The sequence below is a fragment of the Acomys russatus genome, chromosome 5, assembly GCF_903995435.1.
Source record: "Acomys russatus chromosome 5, mAcoRus1.1, whole genome shotgun sequence".
NCBI classification, from domain to species: Eukaryota; Metazoa; Chordata; class Mammalia; order Rodentia; family Muridae; genus Acomys; species Acomys russatus.
The window spans coordinates 15,479,260-15,498,868 of record NC_067141.1 but is presented as its reverse complement, the minus strand read 5'-3'; the positions used below and the strand labels follow the sequence as shown (position 1 = coordinate 15,498,868).

The 19,609-nt window shown below is 44.9% G+C and overlaps 2 protein-coding genes across 4 annotated transcripts in view; one reads left to right on the top strand and one right to left on the bottom strand.

Moving 5' to 3' along the window:
* Insyn2a (inhibitory synaptic factor 2A) overlaps positions 1 to 11,623 on the top strand; it is a 56,573-nt gene extending 44,950 nt beyond the window's left edge. For all 3 annotated transcript variants that reach the window (XM_051145484.1, XM_051145485.1, XM_051145483.1), the window contains one exon: positions 11,257 to 11,623. In XM_051145484.1, coding sequence (XP_051001441.1) covers positions 11,257 to 11,440 — 184 coding nt within the window. In that variant the 3' untranslated portion in view covers positions 11,441 to 11,623. The remainder of the gene's footprint in view (positions 1 to 11,256) is intronic.
* Positions 1 to 19,609, bottom strand: part of Dock1 (dedicator of cytokinesis 1) — a 508,411-nt gene that overhangs the window by 273,950 nt on the left and 214,852 nt on the right. The gene's annotated exons all lie outside the window — the stretch shown is intronic.

Sequence of the window (19,609 nt, the reverse complement as noted above, 5' to 3'; positions counted from 1 at the left end):
CTTGGGGGAAACCACGGCAACTCTCATCTACCTGGCATATGTATGCTATTCGATTTAAATTACAAACATTGACATACTGCACCCATGTGATTTAAGGTGTCAGTCTTTTGCAGTGAGGCCTGGAGCATTTCCTCTAAATGTAGATATCTCTACCAAGACTTTCACATTATCCTCCAGTGGTAATGGCTGAATTTTTTTCATTGGAAATGGAGTCATGCCATGTGACAGAACCAGACTACAGAGAAGCTTGGGTATATGCTTGAGCGGGCCCTATTCTTTTCGTGCATTTTATTTGACATCACCCCTCATTCCAAAGGCAAGAATAATTTGCTTGTTTCCACAATATTCAAGACATACTATATTAATTATGAATATAAAGGATATAAACAAGTCCAAGAACAAACAACATATTCTTTGGCAAGCATTTAGTTACAGAACAACAAAAAGAGAGAGAGAGAGAGAGAGAGAGAGAGAGAGAGAGAGAGAGAGAGAGAGAGAGAGAGAGAGAGAGAGAGAGAGAGAGAGAACACGAGAACTATCCATTCAATAGCAATGGCCTTGGGTAGGTGTCAGCAACATTACCCAAGGAAGAGCAATGAGGGTTCCAAAAAACTGATAAACCCTGGGAGATGGAAATTGTCTGTCTCTATGACAACAATCTGAGCAGAGGGGAAAGCGTAACTCAAGGTCAGAGTCTTTGCAGAGTCTGTCCAAAGCTTGGTTTTGGCACCAAGGAGAAGGGACCTTATTCTTGAGTTGAAGACCTCAGGCTTTCAACTTTTCAACATTTCAGCCTCCCCCTGCTAGGAGCTTGTCTGAGGTTGGGGAAGATTAAAGCACATTTCAAATTGGGAGGAAATGCAAATGCTACATGGCTATGGTTATCTTAGGAGCTGAAATACATGAGGAGCCATGAAAGCTGCCAATGATCCCAAATTGCAATTTGTCCTATCTGCTTGTTGGCACACAGAGAGCCAGCCCTACAGGGCAATGAACATGACCCCGTCTGTCTCGCATTTATACACTTCGAACCCAGCTGTAGTCTCCACAAAGCAGAAAACCACTGCTTCTAGTAGGGATTAGCTGAGGTGGGCAGGAGGGATGTTGAGTTCAAGACCAGTCTTCCTGGCTTTGGGATGGACAAGGTTCTGTAGTACATGTAATGCCTTTGTCATGGGCAGCAGTATATATCCCCCTATGAAGTAGGATTTTTCCATGGAAATATACAGGACTTGAAAAAAAAATGCCAAAAGGACAAAAGGTCTTGAAGAACTTTCAGGAGATAAAGGCTTCAAGTGGAAGTAGTACCAGGCAAAGTTGGAAGCGTTAGAGTGTCAGAGCCAGCCTCTCAGGTCAGGGTGCCTGAGGACCAGGGCTCGGCTACTTCTTATTCTTGTGAGTGGGTATCCACTCACCTCTCAAGTCCTGCAGGATTACAAAGGATCCTTTCCAGCTCTGAAAGCGGAGAAGCTGGCTATTTACAAATACAAAACAAGAAAGGGCCTGGGGCCTCAGCCAGGGCAAGTGCACAGGGTTATGGGGTGGGGTGTGAATGTGGAGACAGTCATAAACTAAATCACACCTCCCATAAAAAGTTCTGTCCCTCTGTTGGCAAATGGATGTGCCAATCTAGGCCATAACCGTGACCGCTCCCACTACTCACTAGCTCACTGAAATGCCAAGCGCCAGAAGGTTCTATCTCATCACAACTAGAAAATTAGAGACAGCTGACATGATCACATTTCCCCCTAAGATGACACCCCTTTGACTGTGATCTCAACCAACTGATACATTGAAGTGAAGGGGAGGTTCTGCGTGAAAAAAGATTTAAAAAGTCGAGTTGGACTTTCCTTTCTGTAAAACTTTTCTGCTTTATCATACCTACTTCCTGTCAATATATACTTTAATTAGATTAGAAATGCTTTAAGGATGAAGGGTGAAGTCTTTGTCTCCAGCCTATCTGGGTAACTCTGTTGTCAGGCTAATCTGATGTCACCTACAGTGATTCACCTTGTGTTCAGACTGGGTTTCAAAGGAAACAACAAAAGAGACCATCAGCAAATCCGCCCCTTCCCTCTAGTTAATTCATAGAATAACAGTGCTATAATGGAGCGGGGGAAGGGGGCGAATTCTAATGTGTATGTTTTAATGAAAATAACAGTGAGCCAGGCTTGATTCAAAGGCTTTGGGGGATAGAACTGAGATGTAAAAGATAATAATAACGTTGACTCAGATTAATTAAGGAGTATTGTTTCCAAGGAGGAAGTTCTTGAGCAGGGTTAGAATAGACTTCAGAAGATGCTGCCCACTCCTGCTTCATTTCTATACTATCAAGGCCACAATAAAAGTGGCCTCAGGTGATACCGGAAATCACTCACTAGGCAGTGAGTGGGCAGGGTACCAGGAAGGCAGGGAAAGCCCTGGCCTACCCAGACTTTGTTTGATCTCCTGAGGGGAACTTGTGAGTTGTCCTATATGGTATCATACTTTCATCATCAGACAGGGAACAGATATGGGGGAGACAGAGTCCCATGGAGAGATGCCAGGTCATGGCAGGTGGGAGTGGGGGTGGTGGTGAAGGTGGCTTAGCTGTGTTTTCTAGTGCTCCCTCTGCTGGAGAGTTAGGAACAGGCCGGTCTCAGAGCATCTTCATGGGAGCAACTGAAGACTCCCCAGTACAAGAGTCTCAAGTAGGAAGTGCCTGGAGGATACCCATTCTTATCCAAAATGATAGTCAGATTTCAGGAAGGACGAGGACAACACTCTCAAATAATTAGGTAGGGTAAGGAATACAGAGAGACCATGACTGCATTTTCTTATATCATCCCGACTAATTTACCACATACCACTGAGCACAGGAAACACAACGGTTGCAAAGACACCCAGATACACATTCAAGGAGGAATCTTCACTGGTTCCCAAGTGTTGTGCAGAAAGAGCTGGTTGGGGTGAGGGAGCAGGGCAGCAACATGGCTAATGAAGTCTTATTGTAGAGAGGTAATTGCATTTGTATGCAGAGCCAGTGCCAATCTGAGGCTATCCAGAGCCACTTGGAGCAGCAGTGTCCCTGCAGCCTGTGTCATCCAACGATTATCTCTTAGTGGAAATACGCTTTCCAGCGCTGCTTCAATTACTACACTTGTGCATATTGAGTTCTTTAGCAGTAGGAGCTGAGGTGGGGGAAATCCACCTTGCATCTAACATATATTGTGGTGCCCTAATTCACAGTCTGTAAGTGGGGATGGGGGACGGTGACAGAACCGAATCCTTGAACAATGCCTCACACAGTGTTATTCCGGTATAAAGGAAACATTTTTTTAATAAAATAAATTAAGTCAGGGGGAAAGAATAGCTTTGACAGGCCTCAAAAATTCTCCTTGAAAATTCCCAAAGCTAATAATCCAGTTTCTCTCAGTATTCCTTTAGAATCTAAAAATACACTACCCCCTTTCCCCTAATATGTAAAGAGTTTTAAAACCTTCAGCATCACTTCCCTTCCCTTCTGTAGGCACTGTGAAACTAACAATGGCACTCAGACTGAAAACTGCTCACATCCCCACATACTGTTGGTGAAGCAATGACTTGAATCTTATTCAGGGCTGAAGAGCCCAGAGCAGCCACCGCCCTCACCTTTGGTTAAATCAAGGGGTGAAAATTAGGAGCCTTTCTCTGAAGTCCAAATTAGCACAAAGCAAAGGGGAAGTTTGTCAATTTTAAGAGGAAACTGATGCCCTGCAGTTTTAGGTGGATGTGGGCGGATTTTCTAGGGCGTAACTACAGGATTCAGACTTGCCCCTAATTCCTGAGTTGGCTTACAAAACATTCTCTGAGGGGATTTCAGTGACTTCAAGGTGTGGTGGTCCCCAGGCCCTCTCAGCAGCCACTTTCTTTGGACAGCCATCTTCAAAGTGCCTCCTGGAGGAAGGCACATGGAACCATCCCAAGACCCCAGAGGAAATGAACAACCTAACATTGCTGACATCATTGTGTGTAAGAGCTACCGTGTGACTGACACTGGGTTGCAGCTTTTGTTCCAGAGGAACAGAGCCCAGCCTGGGACTAGGAAGCACACTGCTTTACTCACTCCCAGATGTGTCCAAGGCGCAGTCTGTCTGAAGAGAGGAGGTTTATACTCACTCCCAGGTGTGTCCGGGATGCAGTCTGTCTGAACAGAGGAGGTTCATCAAAATGATAAGAGTGAGAGAGAAGAGGGCTATGATTATAACCTGGTCCTTGGAGGTGGGGTGGGGCATACTGGAGTGGACATTATAGGCTGAAGGTTCTGCAGTCTCTGAAATTCACTGCAGTTATACCCCAACATAGAAAACTGTGCCTGTCACTGGGGCTAGAATGGACAGTGTGTGAGTGACTACATTTAATAAATTATTAACCCCTTCTGATTACAATGCATGATCTTGTCAGCTTCTAGGAAGAGGACATAAGATGTCCTAAATAGTCATGTAGTCCTCTGGTCTCCCTGCCTGTGGAAGTGATAAGAGGCAGGGCTTATCAAAATGACTTGAGTTTACTTCTGTGGCCCTGTGGCCAGAAGAGGACTCCTTGAGGGCTGTGCCCCTGTCCTAGCCTGTCCTAGCACTTAGGAACTCCCAGGCATGACCTGGGTACCACATGGTGCAGCAGGTGAGGTGGACAATCTGGGGCTTCAGCCAAGCATATCCCACAGGCCAGGGAACAGTTGAAGGATATATTCAGAAAGACCACTCTTTAACTGGCTTTGGATAACTCTGTATTGTAATTTGTAGCTACAATAGTTGGGTGATTTTAAAAACTATAATCACACTGTCTTTGTCATGGCAAAGCTCATTGTGGCCTCAGTAATTTAATATTACTGGTTAGGCAACTGTTTCTGGTGTTTGAAGCCGTATACTGCTGCTATAAACAGGTATAGAATACATGAAATAGTGCTGGGGAGGGATAGTAAATCTATATCTAAAAATTAAAAAGCTAATAATTATAAAATCCCAATACTTCGCTAGAATGACATCCATATCCCTTATATTGGTTTCTATAAAATATAACCACATACAATGTACATGTTTCATAATACACAATAAACAGAATTCTACAAATAGAACACCCATTAAATGGAAAACAAAACACGCTGGGTAGCTCAGCTCTGTGAGTTTGGGAGGAAAGGGATTTAGTTCAGTTAAGTTCAGTTTATTGTGACTAAGTCACTAAAGAGGATGTGCTCTGAGAGGCCAGCACGAGGGTGTCAGTGTGCTGTGCGCCCCAGTGAGTTCCCAGACTTGAGAGAAAGTATCTGCCACCAGAAGATATGAAGAGAACTCAGCCAGAGGATGGCAAGCCAGAGTGTTGCGCATGACCTGCGGGTGGGCAGACTTAGCTCCTCTAGGAATCCCATTGGCGGAAAAGGAGACAGGTAACCTCCATTTAGAGGGATGAGCAGGATGGGGATAAGGTGTTTGCCATTTTAGTCAGGAAGACTCTGGCAACTCTGAGGTGACATAGCACAACAAAGAAAGAGTCCTAGCTATTTCAAGACCAAGGGGGAAATGCCAAGGTTCTGCAATGGGGTGGTAGAGTATCTTGGTGCTGGGGTCAGGGGAGGAGGGGGGAGAGCTGCTGGACTTAGTGGGTGGACAGGAAGGAGGAATGTGTGGGGTCTGTGGTAGAGCCACTTGGAGGGATGGTGGTCACCAACCGTGTGAGGGAAGCTAGAGAGGTGGACTTTAGAAAGCTGTGGTGTTGGATACACTAGATGGAGAGAGCCCCTTAAATGCCCTGTGGGGAAATGTTCTGAGGAAAACAATAGCTCCTTTGGGTTCTGTTTCTTCTACCACCTGGAGAGGTGGCTGAGGATGTAAATAAACAGAGGACCAGAGAGAAAGGACCTTTCCCAGATACCTCTAGCACACAAGAGAGCACGGCCTGGGACAGCCCCTAACCATCACCTTCCACTGGACAGTGCTGGTGTTGTCACATGGGGCTAAGTGGCTGGATGTCCATGCTGTAGTCACTTTTACTACCACTAGGTGCTGTACTCAGAAACAAGGAGCTCCCCCATGCTGCCAGTGCCCTGGCAAAACTCTCCATCACTACTTCACAGCCAAGGGAGTTCAGGTCCCCAAGGTGAGATGATTTATCCACAGTGGCGGAGCAGATGTGCAGAGTCAGAGTTAGCACCGGGGGACTCTGTGATTGTAACTCAAAGAGAATTAAAAACAGAAGCTAGGGATCTGAAGCTCCCTCAGCCACAGGGCATTGGCAGGCAGGAGAAATCGAAGGTGTAGGAGTTTCCACTTGAGAAAACAAGCAAGGGCCTGGGGGGGGGGGCCACACTCACCTGCATTTAACTCCTTCCTGCTATATAATGAGAAACAGAAAACAAAACAAAACAAAAACTTCACCCGAGACATTTGTTTAAGCTGAGGTAAGGACATAAATGGCAGAACCAAAGTTTTGCACGCACTTCAGATGACTGAGCAAGAGCAGCGGAGCTCCAGGACCATGCACCTCAATGTCCCATGAAGCAGTGAAGAGAAGCATTAGGAAGAAACCGGGCCCCATGCCCAGGAAAGAAACAATGCTCGGATATGGGCTGAGCAAATCTGACTTCTTTAGAAATATACAGACTATGTTTGAGGGACGGCTCAGTTGATAAAGTTTACCTTGCAAGCTTGGGGACCTGATCCTAACCTCAGAACACATATTTTAACAACACAAAACCAACACAGGCATCCTGCAAATACTTAAAATCCCAGCACTGGGGAAACAGGCAGATTCTTGTAGCTCGTGGGCAAGCCAGCCTAGCCTTACTAGGCAAATTCCAAAATCAAACAAACAACAAAATACAAGCCAGATGGCACATGCCTCCACATAGACATACACACATGTATCAGAGCATGTGTGCATGCACCAATGCATGCACACATATATAAGAAATATCTAGAACAGTGATTTTTTAAAAAAATAAATCCTCACAACTAAACTTCTTTAAGAGAAAATGATTAAGCAAAGAAGTGAAATATCTTTGCATCTTTAATCATGAGCCACCAGGGCCTACAAGAGTGTTGGCAAAGGCTTTGCAACATTTGCAGACAGAGCTCCTGCCCACTGGGAATTCCTAATGGGAGGCATTGTTTTAGATTTCCAGAAAGAGAATGGAGGTGCAGACAAGGAAAGGAAAGCTTTGGAGGGGCTCAATAATGTATGCCCTGGACAATAGCTATACATTTGGGCCTGGGATGAATCTCTCCCAGTCAGTACAAGGTGCAGCCTTTTCTCTGATGCCAATGCCCACTTATCCAGAAAACTCTGACCGGTTCCTAGCATCAAAGCAAACGCAGAATCCTTCATATTTACTGCAGTGCAAAGAAGGAACTCAAAGATGGAGAGCAAGGATCTGTGGTCAGGTTGCAGAGATTGTGTGTCACTGGGGTGGGGACGAGGGCTGGCACTCCATGCTATGAAGTCAGAGAAGGCACCCCAGGTAGGTAAAGGAAAGGCTACAAGAAAGGAGGTAAGGAGAAGAGATGGTGACATGGCTATCAAATTACACAGACAAGCGGATGAAGGTTCGTCATCCCACAGGCAAGATAAAGGCCAAAACACAGGCTATTGCCCAATTGCCAGGCAGGCTTCCCTGAACTCTGTGTGGCCAACTGGCTGTCCTCAGAGACCAGAGACAGAAGAGCTATGCAGCTCTACAGTATCCTAGCAGAGGGCACTTGGACATTAAGACCACAGAAACCTTTGCTCTAAGTCATCCAGAGATAAACAGATTCTTAACCTTATAATCCGGCCCTGCTCAGTGAGCCATCCACTTCAGACCCCAAATGACCCAGCGTGCAGCACTTTGCCAACAAGAAACTGCTAGCAGACAGCAGTGGGTAAAAAACAAAAAACAAAAAAAACAAAAACAAACAAACAAAAACCCTCCTATTGCTACTCAACAGCCAGCGTCCACCTAGCAAGTGTGAGGCTGGCCGATGCACATATATTCATCCTCAGACAGGTACACTACAACAAGGACAGCACAGAGGCAGCACTGAGGAGGGGCAGGGCTCATGGTCACTGTGACATTTCCCAGAAGGTAGTCCCAGGCTGCATGGCCCTCTCCCAGCAAGCCTGCTCCAGGCTGCGGCATAGTGGATGAGCACAAACAGGACTCTGCTCAACAGATAAAAGTCAAGTCATTTCGTTAACAAGAACTCAGATTAGATTACTCTGTGATTACATGGTTCCGCGGTGTGATAAATTGGTTAATGACAGGATTCCTAGTGTAGCTGCTTAATGGGAATTCAATAATTACAGGTGCCCAGGATTGGATGCTTGTCTAGGCAGTACTGGACACATGCTCTGTTCTAACAACTGGAAAGCAACCTGAGAGAGCTGACATGGCCTTGACATGGCCTTGACATGGCGGACAAGCTTCACTATTAGCTTAACTAAACGCCACTTTGCACAGATTTCTGAAAGGCTCTTGTTGGCTAAACGTCCAGGCTGAGAAATTACCAATACTTTTCTTTATCAGCAGCAGACTCAACTATAAAATCTGCAGTCAACACAAAATAGTAAGGAAAAAGTAATAGTGGGCCGATTCACTAAAGGCGAAGAGGTCTTTCTTAGACTTGTACGTTTGAGAATGTGGTCTTTCTAGAATTTGGTGAGACAGAAATTATCCCTCCTAGACCTGGAGTGAAGAGAAGCTCACAGATGCTGAGGGAATTAGCTCATGCCTGCTCCCCAGGCTCCTGCACTAAGACAGGATCTCCTACTGTCTCAGATTCTACAGCCCAGACAGGCTGGAATGTCAAAGGCTCAGAAGTACCTAAGGTTTGCACTTTGCACAGCTGTCTCTCCTTCCCCTCCACTTCTACACATTCTAGACAAGAGACAGTTGAGCTTATGAGCTTCAATTCCACTTCCTGGAACTAGAATCTGTCTCAAAGAAGATTTGAACAGATTCCTGAGAGTTGTCCTCTAACTTCTGCACATGCTGTCTCTCTCTCTCTCTCTCTCTCTCTCTCTCTCTCTCTCTCTCTCTCTCTCTCTCTCTCTCTCTCTCTCTCTCTCTCTCTCTCACACACACACACACACTTACTTCCTTAAAATAAGTGGAGAATAAGGCTTCTTGTGAAAGAAAAAGAACAGCCATTAACTTTTCTTGAAACTAAAAAAATAAAGAAACAAACCCTCAGTAATACTACAGAACGTTGACGATAAGAGATACGGTGTATGTCATTTAGAAATGATAAACTGATACTTTGATGGAGCTTGAGTTTATTTCTAATACTCTGCAATAAGACTTACTTTTGCTGTTTTGTGTTTCTAATATCAGAATTTGGCTGGGATTAATGGTTCTCTAAATGGATAGGTCTTCATGTCTATAGATGTTTCACGGTCCCTCTGGCTATAGAATGTTATGAACATTCATTGAAATCTACTGGCATCTAGTCTGGCATCTAAACAAGGTGAGAGGACAGGCTAGAAGACTCCAGAGCCCTAGTCCAAACCACATAATCCAAAATGCAGGTGATGGGAAAAAATCTCCCTAGTGCCACATCATCACAGAAAACCAAGTGGGCCAGGGGATCTATTAGGAGTGTTTTCTAGCAGAATGTCACTCCTTACCAAAGACACAAGTAACAGCTCAACTTCCCTGACAGCATTCCTATCAGAATCTTCCTGAGTAGCAGTGTGGATTTTGAAACACATCTTCAATCTTATCTCCCTAACACAAACATCCTTGCACACTCCTACTCCCACAGTGTAATTACAATCTTGTATTGTTTTGACCAAACACTATCTATGCTGCTTTCTGGGAAGCTATGTTTGATTACAACCAAACCCTTTCAGCAGTGTGGAAGCGATAAACACAAGCGGTCTCCCCAGGGTCCTCTCCCAGCTCTCATCCATAAGAATGTTTGAGGCCAAGTACAAGTTTGTAAGAAGGCAAACCAAAGTCATCCAATTCATGGTGGTTTCAGTAGGTAGGCTTCTCTGACCAGTGGTGGTTGCATAGGAAGACAGCTTCATGCAGTGCAAGTGCATGTGGTGTGTGTGTGTGTGTGTGTGTGTGTGTGTGTGTGTGTGTGTGTGTGTGTGTGTGATGATTTCTGCCTCTTTCACTGTCTGCTGGCTGGCCAATTCCATGGTGTGCATGTGGGCAATTCAGGATAAATAGTGGGATTAATCAGACTTTGGCATTTTCTGTATAACAGACACATGATAGATTTTGATTTAAATTCTTGTACATGCTCTTGTGGCTATGTGCAGATGTGTACGCATGTGGAGGCCAGAGGTTGAGGTCACACATCTTCCTCTATTTTTCTCCATTTTATTTTACATTTCAATTTATTAATAATTTAAGAATTTTAAGAAATATATATTTCATCATATTCACCCCCTACCTTAATTCCTCCTAGTTCTGGTTCCCCAATTCAAGTTTGTGTCCTTTTATTTTTACATTTTTTCCTATCCATTAAGACCAATTTGTGCTGCCCATTTATTCTTGGATGTACGGCCTTCCTCTCAAGGCTCAGGGGCTCACTGAGGAAGAAGGGGCCTAAGACAGGGTAAGAGGAGGAAATCAGTCTCCTTTGCTCTCAATAGGGCCACAGCGCATGTGAATTCACGGACACCGAGACAGCATGTACAATCCTTGTCAACTTAAGGCACACAAAATCCCAGCCTAGAGAAGGGAGGTGGCTACAAAGTCCCTCCCCCAGTTGGTGAGCTAAAAGCCAATGGCAGCTGCCAGGAGAGGGAGAATAGGGTTTAAGAGTAGCCTCTGGTTAATCTCCATCTTATTTTTCCAGGCAGGTTTCTCTTGGAACCTGGAGATCATTGATTGCTAGGCTGGCTGGCCAATGAGCTCAGGGGATCTGTCTGAACTCTGTCCCTGACCCCACCCCCTGCCCAGCCCTGGCCTTGTAGACATACACTATAACATGGGTTCTTAAGTGGGAGTTGGGATGGAACTCAGGCTTGAATGGCAAGCCCTTTCCTCACTGAGCCATCTCCCTAGCCCCATGCTATATTTTGCAACAAACGTAGACGATAGAACTTTAAAGGTTTGCCCATGAAAGCAAGTGAGTGAGTGAATTTGGAATAGATCACAGGGCTCAATAGTAAAAAAAGATGATATGGACAACTTTATTATGAAACAGTGCAGTTATTATATAAATAGAGTATAAGTGAACATAACAATGATAGGGGGTCACCGGATTGCTGGGGTCACACACTAAACCCTGTGTTCTGTCTTTCTAGTGTGGAGCTGGATTTTAAGCAACAGGAAGACAAACTCCAACCTGTGCTGAGAAAACTGCACCCTGTCGAGGAAACTCAGGTCACTCCTTCGCCTTACACTCAGGAGACTTACTCCTCCACGCCCAAGCAAAAATCTAAAACTGAGTCCAAAAAGCACGGAAGGTGGAAACTCTGGTTTCTTTAAGACTCGGGGGCTTGAGAGGACCCAGACTGTCTTTCAAATCCACTGGAATTTAAGTCCGTCCTTTCCCAAAACGGATAGGATCAAGGGAGCTGCGGCACCAACGCCTGCCCCCTGCTTCTCGCCCCGAGTACCAAAAAGGCCTTTGCACCAACAGATTATCAGGAGCAAGAGACTGACCATCACCCCTTGCCAGCTGTCCTTCGCGGATCACTGGTGTGGGGTGTAGAGTCTGAAATAAAACTTATGTAGTCAAAGATAAGGAAAAACTCTAATCCGTGGCAGCCCCCTATCTATGAATAGGTATTGAGTTATCGTCGTTCCAAACGGCAGGCTGTCCCTCAGTAGACAGTGGAACTTTTCCTTATTTTTGGCCATTTATGAGTTGTTGTTGTTGGGTTTTTTGTTTTGTTTTGGTTTTTTGTTTTTTTAATGAGAAGAGAAAGCAAGCCTTGTGTTGGCAAAGGACTTCATCTTATCTTTCATTTTGCAAATAAGCAGGGGGCGAGTGCAGTTTCCAGCACATTAAATTCCGGAGAAAGCACAATTTTTTTCCAAGTGGTCGGGGACCATGAATAATCTCGAAAATGTGACTCTATGTATTATCTGCCTTCGTGTGCTGTAGCGCTAAGCCAAGTGACCACATCTCAGTGTCACATTGACACCACAGATTTAGCACCCTCTTCATCTCCAGGTGGACGACATGTTTACTGCTCATGTTCCAAGTGGCCAGCAGCCAGGAACCACCCCACCCCCATCCCCACCCTGAGTCATAATATGCCTTCAATCATTGAAGCTGACAGGGTCAGAGCTACTGGACACTAAGCTTTCCTAGATCTTGTTTTTTTTTTTAATCTTTGGGTACCCAAAGACCGAATGTTGGGTCGGGCAAGATTTTGAAAACAGACAAAGATACACAAACTGGTAATATAGTTACCTCTAAGTCACGGGTACCTGGGCTTTGGCCGAAAGCAGATTTGTTTGTTTGTTTGTTATTTTGTTTGTTTGGTTTTGGTTTTTGTGGTTCAGTCCCCATCCCTTAACGCAGCCAGGTGTTTTATACAGTTCTTTATGTTTCATCACTACTGTGCGAGATCTGACCATCTCAGAGAGAAACAGTGTGTTTCCCTTAGCTGCTGCTACCGATGGCCAAACCTACCATCACCTACATTTAACCACCTGTGAGTTGTATTAACAGTGAGGGGAAAACTGTCAAATGTCAAATGTTTTTAGGCATTTAAAAAAAAAATCCGCAGTCACACTCAAGTATTCTCTCTTGATTACACATGAAAAAGTAAACCTCCACTCCGTTATTTTTCCACTCATTTCTTTGCACTTTAACAAGTATCTTTTTTATAGAAACCAAAATCCTCCTGTGTGTTAATGACTTCTCTGAGTGTTCTGTTTCTCATGTAGGAAGTAAGGATCTTTTGCCTTCTATTTATTTTTCTTTTTTTGTATAACTTAAGATTTTGCATAGTTTGTGAACATGCCAGAAGAACCTAGTCTTCAGTGTCTGTCCAGCACTTTCAGCTGGAACCGCATGCTGGTGGCAGTCTCCGTGGATCAGATGGCAAACCCACAGCAGCTGGCTCAGCCATGGGAGAGGGTGTGGCCTTCTTTTGGTGGGGAGGAGCTAAGGCTTTTCCTCTGGACTCAGCGGCTTCATTGAGTTCTAAACATCTGGGCTATATAAGGATCTAGAGTCAGCTATCTGAGCTGGTCTGTAAAAGAAAAAAAAAAGGCTAAAAGAATATTTTGTGTGACTATTCTTTGGGGATACTCAATCTACACTACAGAGGTATGCTTAATAGAAAATGAAGATTGGGCATGTGCGCATACACACACACACACACACACACACACACACACACACACACACACACGCCTCGATGGAAGTACTCTATAGGAATTCACATCCGTAGATGAGCAGGACTGTTGGAGAAGACCCCTGACCAAGTTGATCCTGCTGCACCAGAAGGAAGTGCAATTGTTTTATGCATACTAAACTTCAAACATGTGTTTCATGTTTTTATACTGTTTTTAACTGATGTTATAAAAATGTTGGCAACCAGTTTTCGTCCCATGTGTTTGAAGATTCCCATGTTCTCAGCAGGTGGAAGGAAGGGGTCAGCAGCTTTCTGTCCAGCGCTGCAGTCTGTCTAAATGTGAGTACATGTGTTTCAAACCAGCCTAGGCTCCCAAATCAAAAGACGAGACATCTAAGAGTCAGAAATGACTCTCTGAAGACAAACTAGTTCCTCCTCAAAAGAAAAAGCATCTCCCCCAAACAGGAACCAACATGTATTTTTAAGCTCATTTCATAGCTGAATCACAATTTTCCAATGAGAAAGGATGACCCTTCTCCTGGAAAGATAGATGTCAAACCTTTTACACAAAACCAAGTAAAAACATTCAGTGTCCCCTCCTTATGTAGATGTACTCATGGCATTACGTATAGAGAGTAAATTATTATACTTGTCATTAAATCTTTATTAATTTTTAAATAAAAAAAATCAAAGGTAATGTTTTGTGTGGCTACCAAACTTCTTTCACTGCCTCTATGTCTTAGGGAAAAAAAAATCTATGAAAATAACAATGGATAGATATTTGGCCTAAAAGGCACTCTGATGGGATCTGGGAAATAAGACAGTCATATACACTGGGTATTCCCTATCCCCCCAACCCCAACCCAGAGAGTCCACTCTGACACGTTTACTGAGCACTCTGGCATGGACTTAGCCACCAGGGTACATACATGCACATAGCATCATGTGCCTAACTTAGGTCTAATTTTTATTTTATTTTATTGTGGTTTTTGTTTTGTTTTTAGGTCTTGCTCTGAAGGCCTCTTTCCTAGGCTATGTACGGGGGTCACACTCTTCATCCTTCTGCCTAGGTCTAATTTTTAAGGAGCCTCCAAGATTACCAGACTCACCCAGTGTTGCCATTTTCCATGGCCTAAAGTACACGGCTTCTCTAGACTCCGTAGAGTCTAGAGCATCAAAGAGGGCCCAAGAGGAGTGTCTAGCTCTTTTCTTCCTTTTTTCTCTTAAGAAGAAACAATCACTCTAGCCTGGATGTACATACAGCCTTAGAAGCTAACTCTATCCCAAGACCACCCAGTGTTTAGAAGTGGCCTGCACCCACTGTGGGAGATGTCCCATCTATAAATGCAGGTCACTGCGGATATAAATATGAGACATTGCTGTCCTCACATTTGCCTTGTGGAATGAAGGAGATGAAGGCAAGTGCTGTGGACAGTCAGAAGAAGGAGCCTCAAAACAGAAGCTCATATCGATGGGAGGAATGTTTAGGCAAATTCTAGAATCAGTTCTTAGCCACCTACTGGCACCACCTAAGAGATCCGCTTGTATAAACACAAGAAGACTCATTCCACAAGACCATCAGAGTTTGGATGGGAGGGACCCAATGTACAGAAAAACCATGCTGTTGAGCGCCTGTGTCAGCCACGAGGTTGCTGGCAGCTGCTGCATAGCTGAGGGTGGCAGACAAGGTGCCAGGATTTCACAACAGTTGTCCCAGCATCAGCTGAACGAAGCCCCCCCCCCCCTCAGTCAGACAGAATGAGGCACGAGCCTGACAACATCGTTTCCCTTGTGGACAGCAACAGGTGCATCACATCACACACACAGCACCATTCACTGAAAGAGAAGAGATGCCAGCAGGGGAAAGTTTGGCTTGTTGCCTTTCAAGAAGTGAGGAAGAATGAGAAACACCCAAGGGCCATGAACTTCTCCCATGTCATCTGTGAGCAGTGTGGCCACTGGCTAACTGCCCCACACACTGGTGGGTTGCTTTTATAGGACTCTTTTCATCTGACTCAGTTACCACCCATGGAAGTAGTTTTGTGATGGTGACGTTAGCTCAAGACCATGTCAACAGCTTGCCTCACCCGCATCTTTTATCTCTTTAAAAATATGATCTTTCATACCATTTGGCCTCAGATAAGGGGGAAGCCAATTCATTTTATTGGAAGAAAATAGCTATAGAACACAAAGATCAAAAGTATCATCCAGTTTGGGGAATTAACAAACTAATCAAGCCATAACACGTAGCATGTGTTATGGTAGGGCACAGGTCATGGCAAAGCGACTCATTAGCTTATACACACTTTAGTAATTAATATGGGGTACCTCCAAAGTCTGATATGAGCATCCAAGAATTTTACCCAGGTGACGAAAGGACTTTTATTTCCTCTGCTGTAAGGCTACTGTTAGTGACCAACCTTGGTGGGGAAAAACAAAACAAAACAAAACCTGGGACACAGGACTATAAAGAGCAAGAAAGATCACCCTGCCAACACCAAATATAAATGAACTTATAAGGTCATTGCTCACACATATGCATATACCAGGCTGAATTTCTGAAGGCCACCAATACAGTTAGCCAGCTGGTGTGACGCTTGTATTCAAAAGTCAAGCTCCTTCCACTTGAAACATTTATAACACACCATTTCAAGAAATAAAGGGGTTTTTTTGTTTGTTTGTTTGTTTCCATTTGTTTGTTTGTTTGTTTGTTTTTTACCAGTAAGGATTTCTAAAAACACGTTCTCAGAGCACATACATTAACTCCAAGAAAATACAAATCTCAACACCAAAGCTCATGCAGAGGGACGTAATTGGCTGGTGACAAAATTGTTTTGAGACTTAGTGAAAAGATACTCTTTCACGGGTGTATTAAAATTAATACCTTCCTTTCGCGCAGATGCGTCCCCGAACCTTATAAATGACCTGAGATGCTAGTGAATGCCCCACCAAGGCTGTGGCTCCATGTCTCAAACACACTGCACCCATTGATGCCCTACAGCAAGCACCAATCCGTGTCCATTGCTGAGTCCGGCGAGGCGAGGCTCCCAACCTCACAGTCAGTGGACAATCCAGAAAGATCTTCTGCACCACCAAGCCCACCCCTGTGAACTTCCCAGGCGACTCTTTCCTTAAGGGAGGTTCACATCACTGTCTAAGTGAGCTGGTAATTTCAAGTCTTCTGATGTGTACCCAGGCCAAAGAAAACTCTTTTGTCATTGTCCTTACTTCATTACAGATTTAAAGGGCTCGTTACCAGAACGTAATCCCTATCATTGGAGAGAAGCAGCCAGCTGCCTGCGACAAGAGAAGAAATATCCCCCATGTGTTAATTATTGTTCCCTGGCCACGGACGGCTTATCCCATGGGAGATACATGTGTGTAGCTCCAGGTCACACCAAATGGATGATCTGGCTCCCTGGATACAACTGTATGCCCCTGCATAGTATCACACATCCCAGGAAGGAATGATGGAATTCTGGGAGTCTAGACAGGCTTCCAAGAGGGAGAGACAAATAATATGTAAAGTCAGATACAATGGAAAACTGAGTAGTCCGCTCAAGAGTCTCTGGTGGAGACTTTATACCCCTGCCACCTGTTCCCATGTGGACGTGTAAGGTCAAAGGCAGGTCCATGCTTCATACCTGCTTTCTCAACACTCGAGGGTTCTTCTTAAAGAACTTCTAAGTGGAGCAGAGATTAAAAATCCCTTTTTTAACTCAGTGGGAAGGTTGTGGCCTAGCCTGTTTTCAGCATTTACATGCTCTCCATTCTACACCCGCCAAGTGGAGGGGCTTTGTTTATATTTTATTAGTTCATTTACTGGCTTAGCTTAATGATGACATTTAGGATCAAGAAACATTCTCCCATGTATGAAAAACGTTTCCATGGTCACTTCAAATGCAGTCTGCTTAAACAAAGGCCACATGACAGAGTGCGAAGCAGAGCTTATATAAACACACTGCAGATGTGGATGAAAGACGCTGTACACGGTCTGTGGGAGCTTGTCCACTTCTGTGTGAGGCCGCCCACTCCTAACTCAGTATATAGCCAGGCAGAGACTGAATGCCTAATAAATATTCACCCAGTGGAAAAAGGCAGGCCCAATAGCAGTAGTAACTTTGACAGTGTGAGGGAATAAGACTTCTAATAAATCACATCTAATCAGAAGTTTAAAAAAAAAAAAAAACTTCTATTTTTAAAAAAATCCATTTTGAGCAATCAGTTATAACTTTCCAGCTGGTTCGTAGTTATACAATTTCCACTACAGTTATGCAAAGTGAGTAGCCCAGGAAGACGGGGATCTCCGGGGCACAATGGAATGGTATAGCTCACCCACAGCAGCTCTGTAAACCATCCTCTACTCCGCTTCCACCCTAGAGGACCCACGGGAGAGGCTTTGTCCGCCTTGTTGGGGATGCTTTTGTGAAGAGCCCACCCTAATCTCAATTCACGGAGCAACAGCATTAAGTTGATGCATGCGTCCCCAGCTGGTGCAGAAGGTAACTCCAAGGTGACACACACGGGGGAAATTCTGCAGTCCCACTACTCTGCAGACAACAGAGAGGGGACTGGGGAAGGCAGATGACTGACAGACACCTCTCAACAATTCGCATCTTAAACAACCAACATCCTTCTTGATATATCTTGGCGCTGTCATTGCTTATTAAATAATTACAGCTCATTCACACTTCCTTTTTTTATTTCGTCTATGACAGCTTGGTTTCACAGGACAAATTCAAAAGAAGTCTGATTCTTTTTTATAGATATCTGAGGTACTCAGAACTGGGAGAAGTTGGCTTAAGACCCCAACCAACACCCCACCCCACCACCCGACCTTGACTTTTGGAGACTTTTGCTTAGGTCCAGGGGTATGGGAGATGAGCCTGAATGTGGCAGTCCCCCGAGCTTATTCACTCCCTGACAGTGTCGTGGACCCCTGAGACCCACTGCTCCGTGTTGATGTGGCTGCCGATGGGAAGGCCTAATGGAGGTCCTTACGTCATACCCACCTGAAGCACACTGAAGACTTCATCTCAGGGGATTGCCAAGTGAGTGGCCCTTGGAATGCAAGGGCTTCTCTAAGCTTGGACACTAACCAACCCATCATGAAAGTCAGCGTCAACTCAGCATCTGGATTTTACCTGCAGAAGACTGTAGTCTGACTTAGGGAAAAGAAGCAAGTGAGGGACAGAAGAGGGCTTATTTCCCTGGGGTGCTGCCTACGTGCATGGCAGAGAGCAGAGAGGCGCCTTCATCACTCTTTGATACTTGCTGAAATGGTCTACAGCCATCAGCATTCAACCTTGGTCACACAGCAGAGGCTGAGACAAGCTGGCACTAGAACCAGGAACCACGATGTACTGGGGTCAGTGTTCTGCAGTTAAGTTTTGGCAGTGGGAGTGGGGCAGGAGGAGCCATAAACAAGAATCTTCCAAGATAGTGCCCAGCTCAAACGGCCAATAACAACTTGCTGTGGTCATTAGGACTCAGCTAGGGAAACATTCCAAAGACGCTTAGACCCCATACTCTTGAGAGTTCCACTCAATGCACACTTCCCTTATGAGGCTTTGAGTACTCCCCATAATCGCTGCCTCCAAAAGTGCACTGTGAACTTTTATAAGCTTCCTCTTTGCCCTCCTCTCCCGGGTTTAGCTGCTAGTCAGGGACTATACCCCAAGAGAAAACAGCTCTAAGACAGAGTCCCGAAGTACAGGGATGCAGCTCAGTTAGTGTCCAACTAGCCAGAGGGGAAAAAGGCAATGCATCCCCAGCTAAAGGTAGGGTCGCTTTCCCTGAACAGAGCTATTATTCCCTTAACCAGACAGAGCCCCATCTCCCTACCCAGACACATAAAATTGGCCCCTCCCAAACAGGACCACGCCCCTCCACCTTAGACAAAGGCAAGGCCAGTTTATCAGACACTTTGTATTCAACTTCACCTGCTGGCTGGCCACATGCAGATGCTGAAACCTCTGCAGCATCAGAAAGCCCCTGACCATCACCATATCAACTCCAACTTTCAATCCAACTTATTCTAAGAAGAGCCACCGCAGAACATCATGATGCTTGCTGTGGCCCCAAGCCACACTCCACCATTCTACCTGCAGCCACTTTCCTAGTTTCCACGTGACCGCGTGGCCAGTACACCACAGCAGGATTGCATGGGAGCCCCCAGGCACATTGAAGACTACCCTCAGTCTTGTTTATGAGGTTCACCCTCCATGGACTGGTAACACATAGAGATGTTTCCAGTTCCTGAGAAAGTCACAATCGGAACACATGAAGAGAGCCATGATGGAAAAGCCACTGTAAAATGCAGCCAATTTTTAGGGAAACCTAT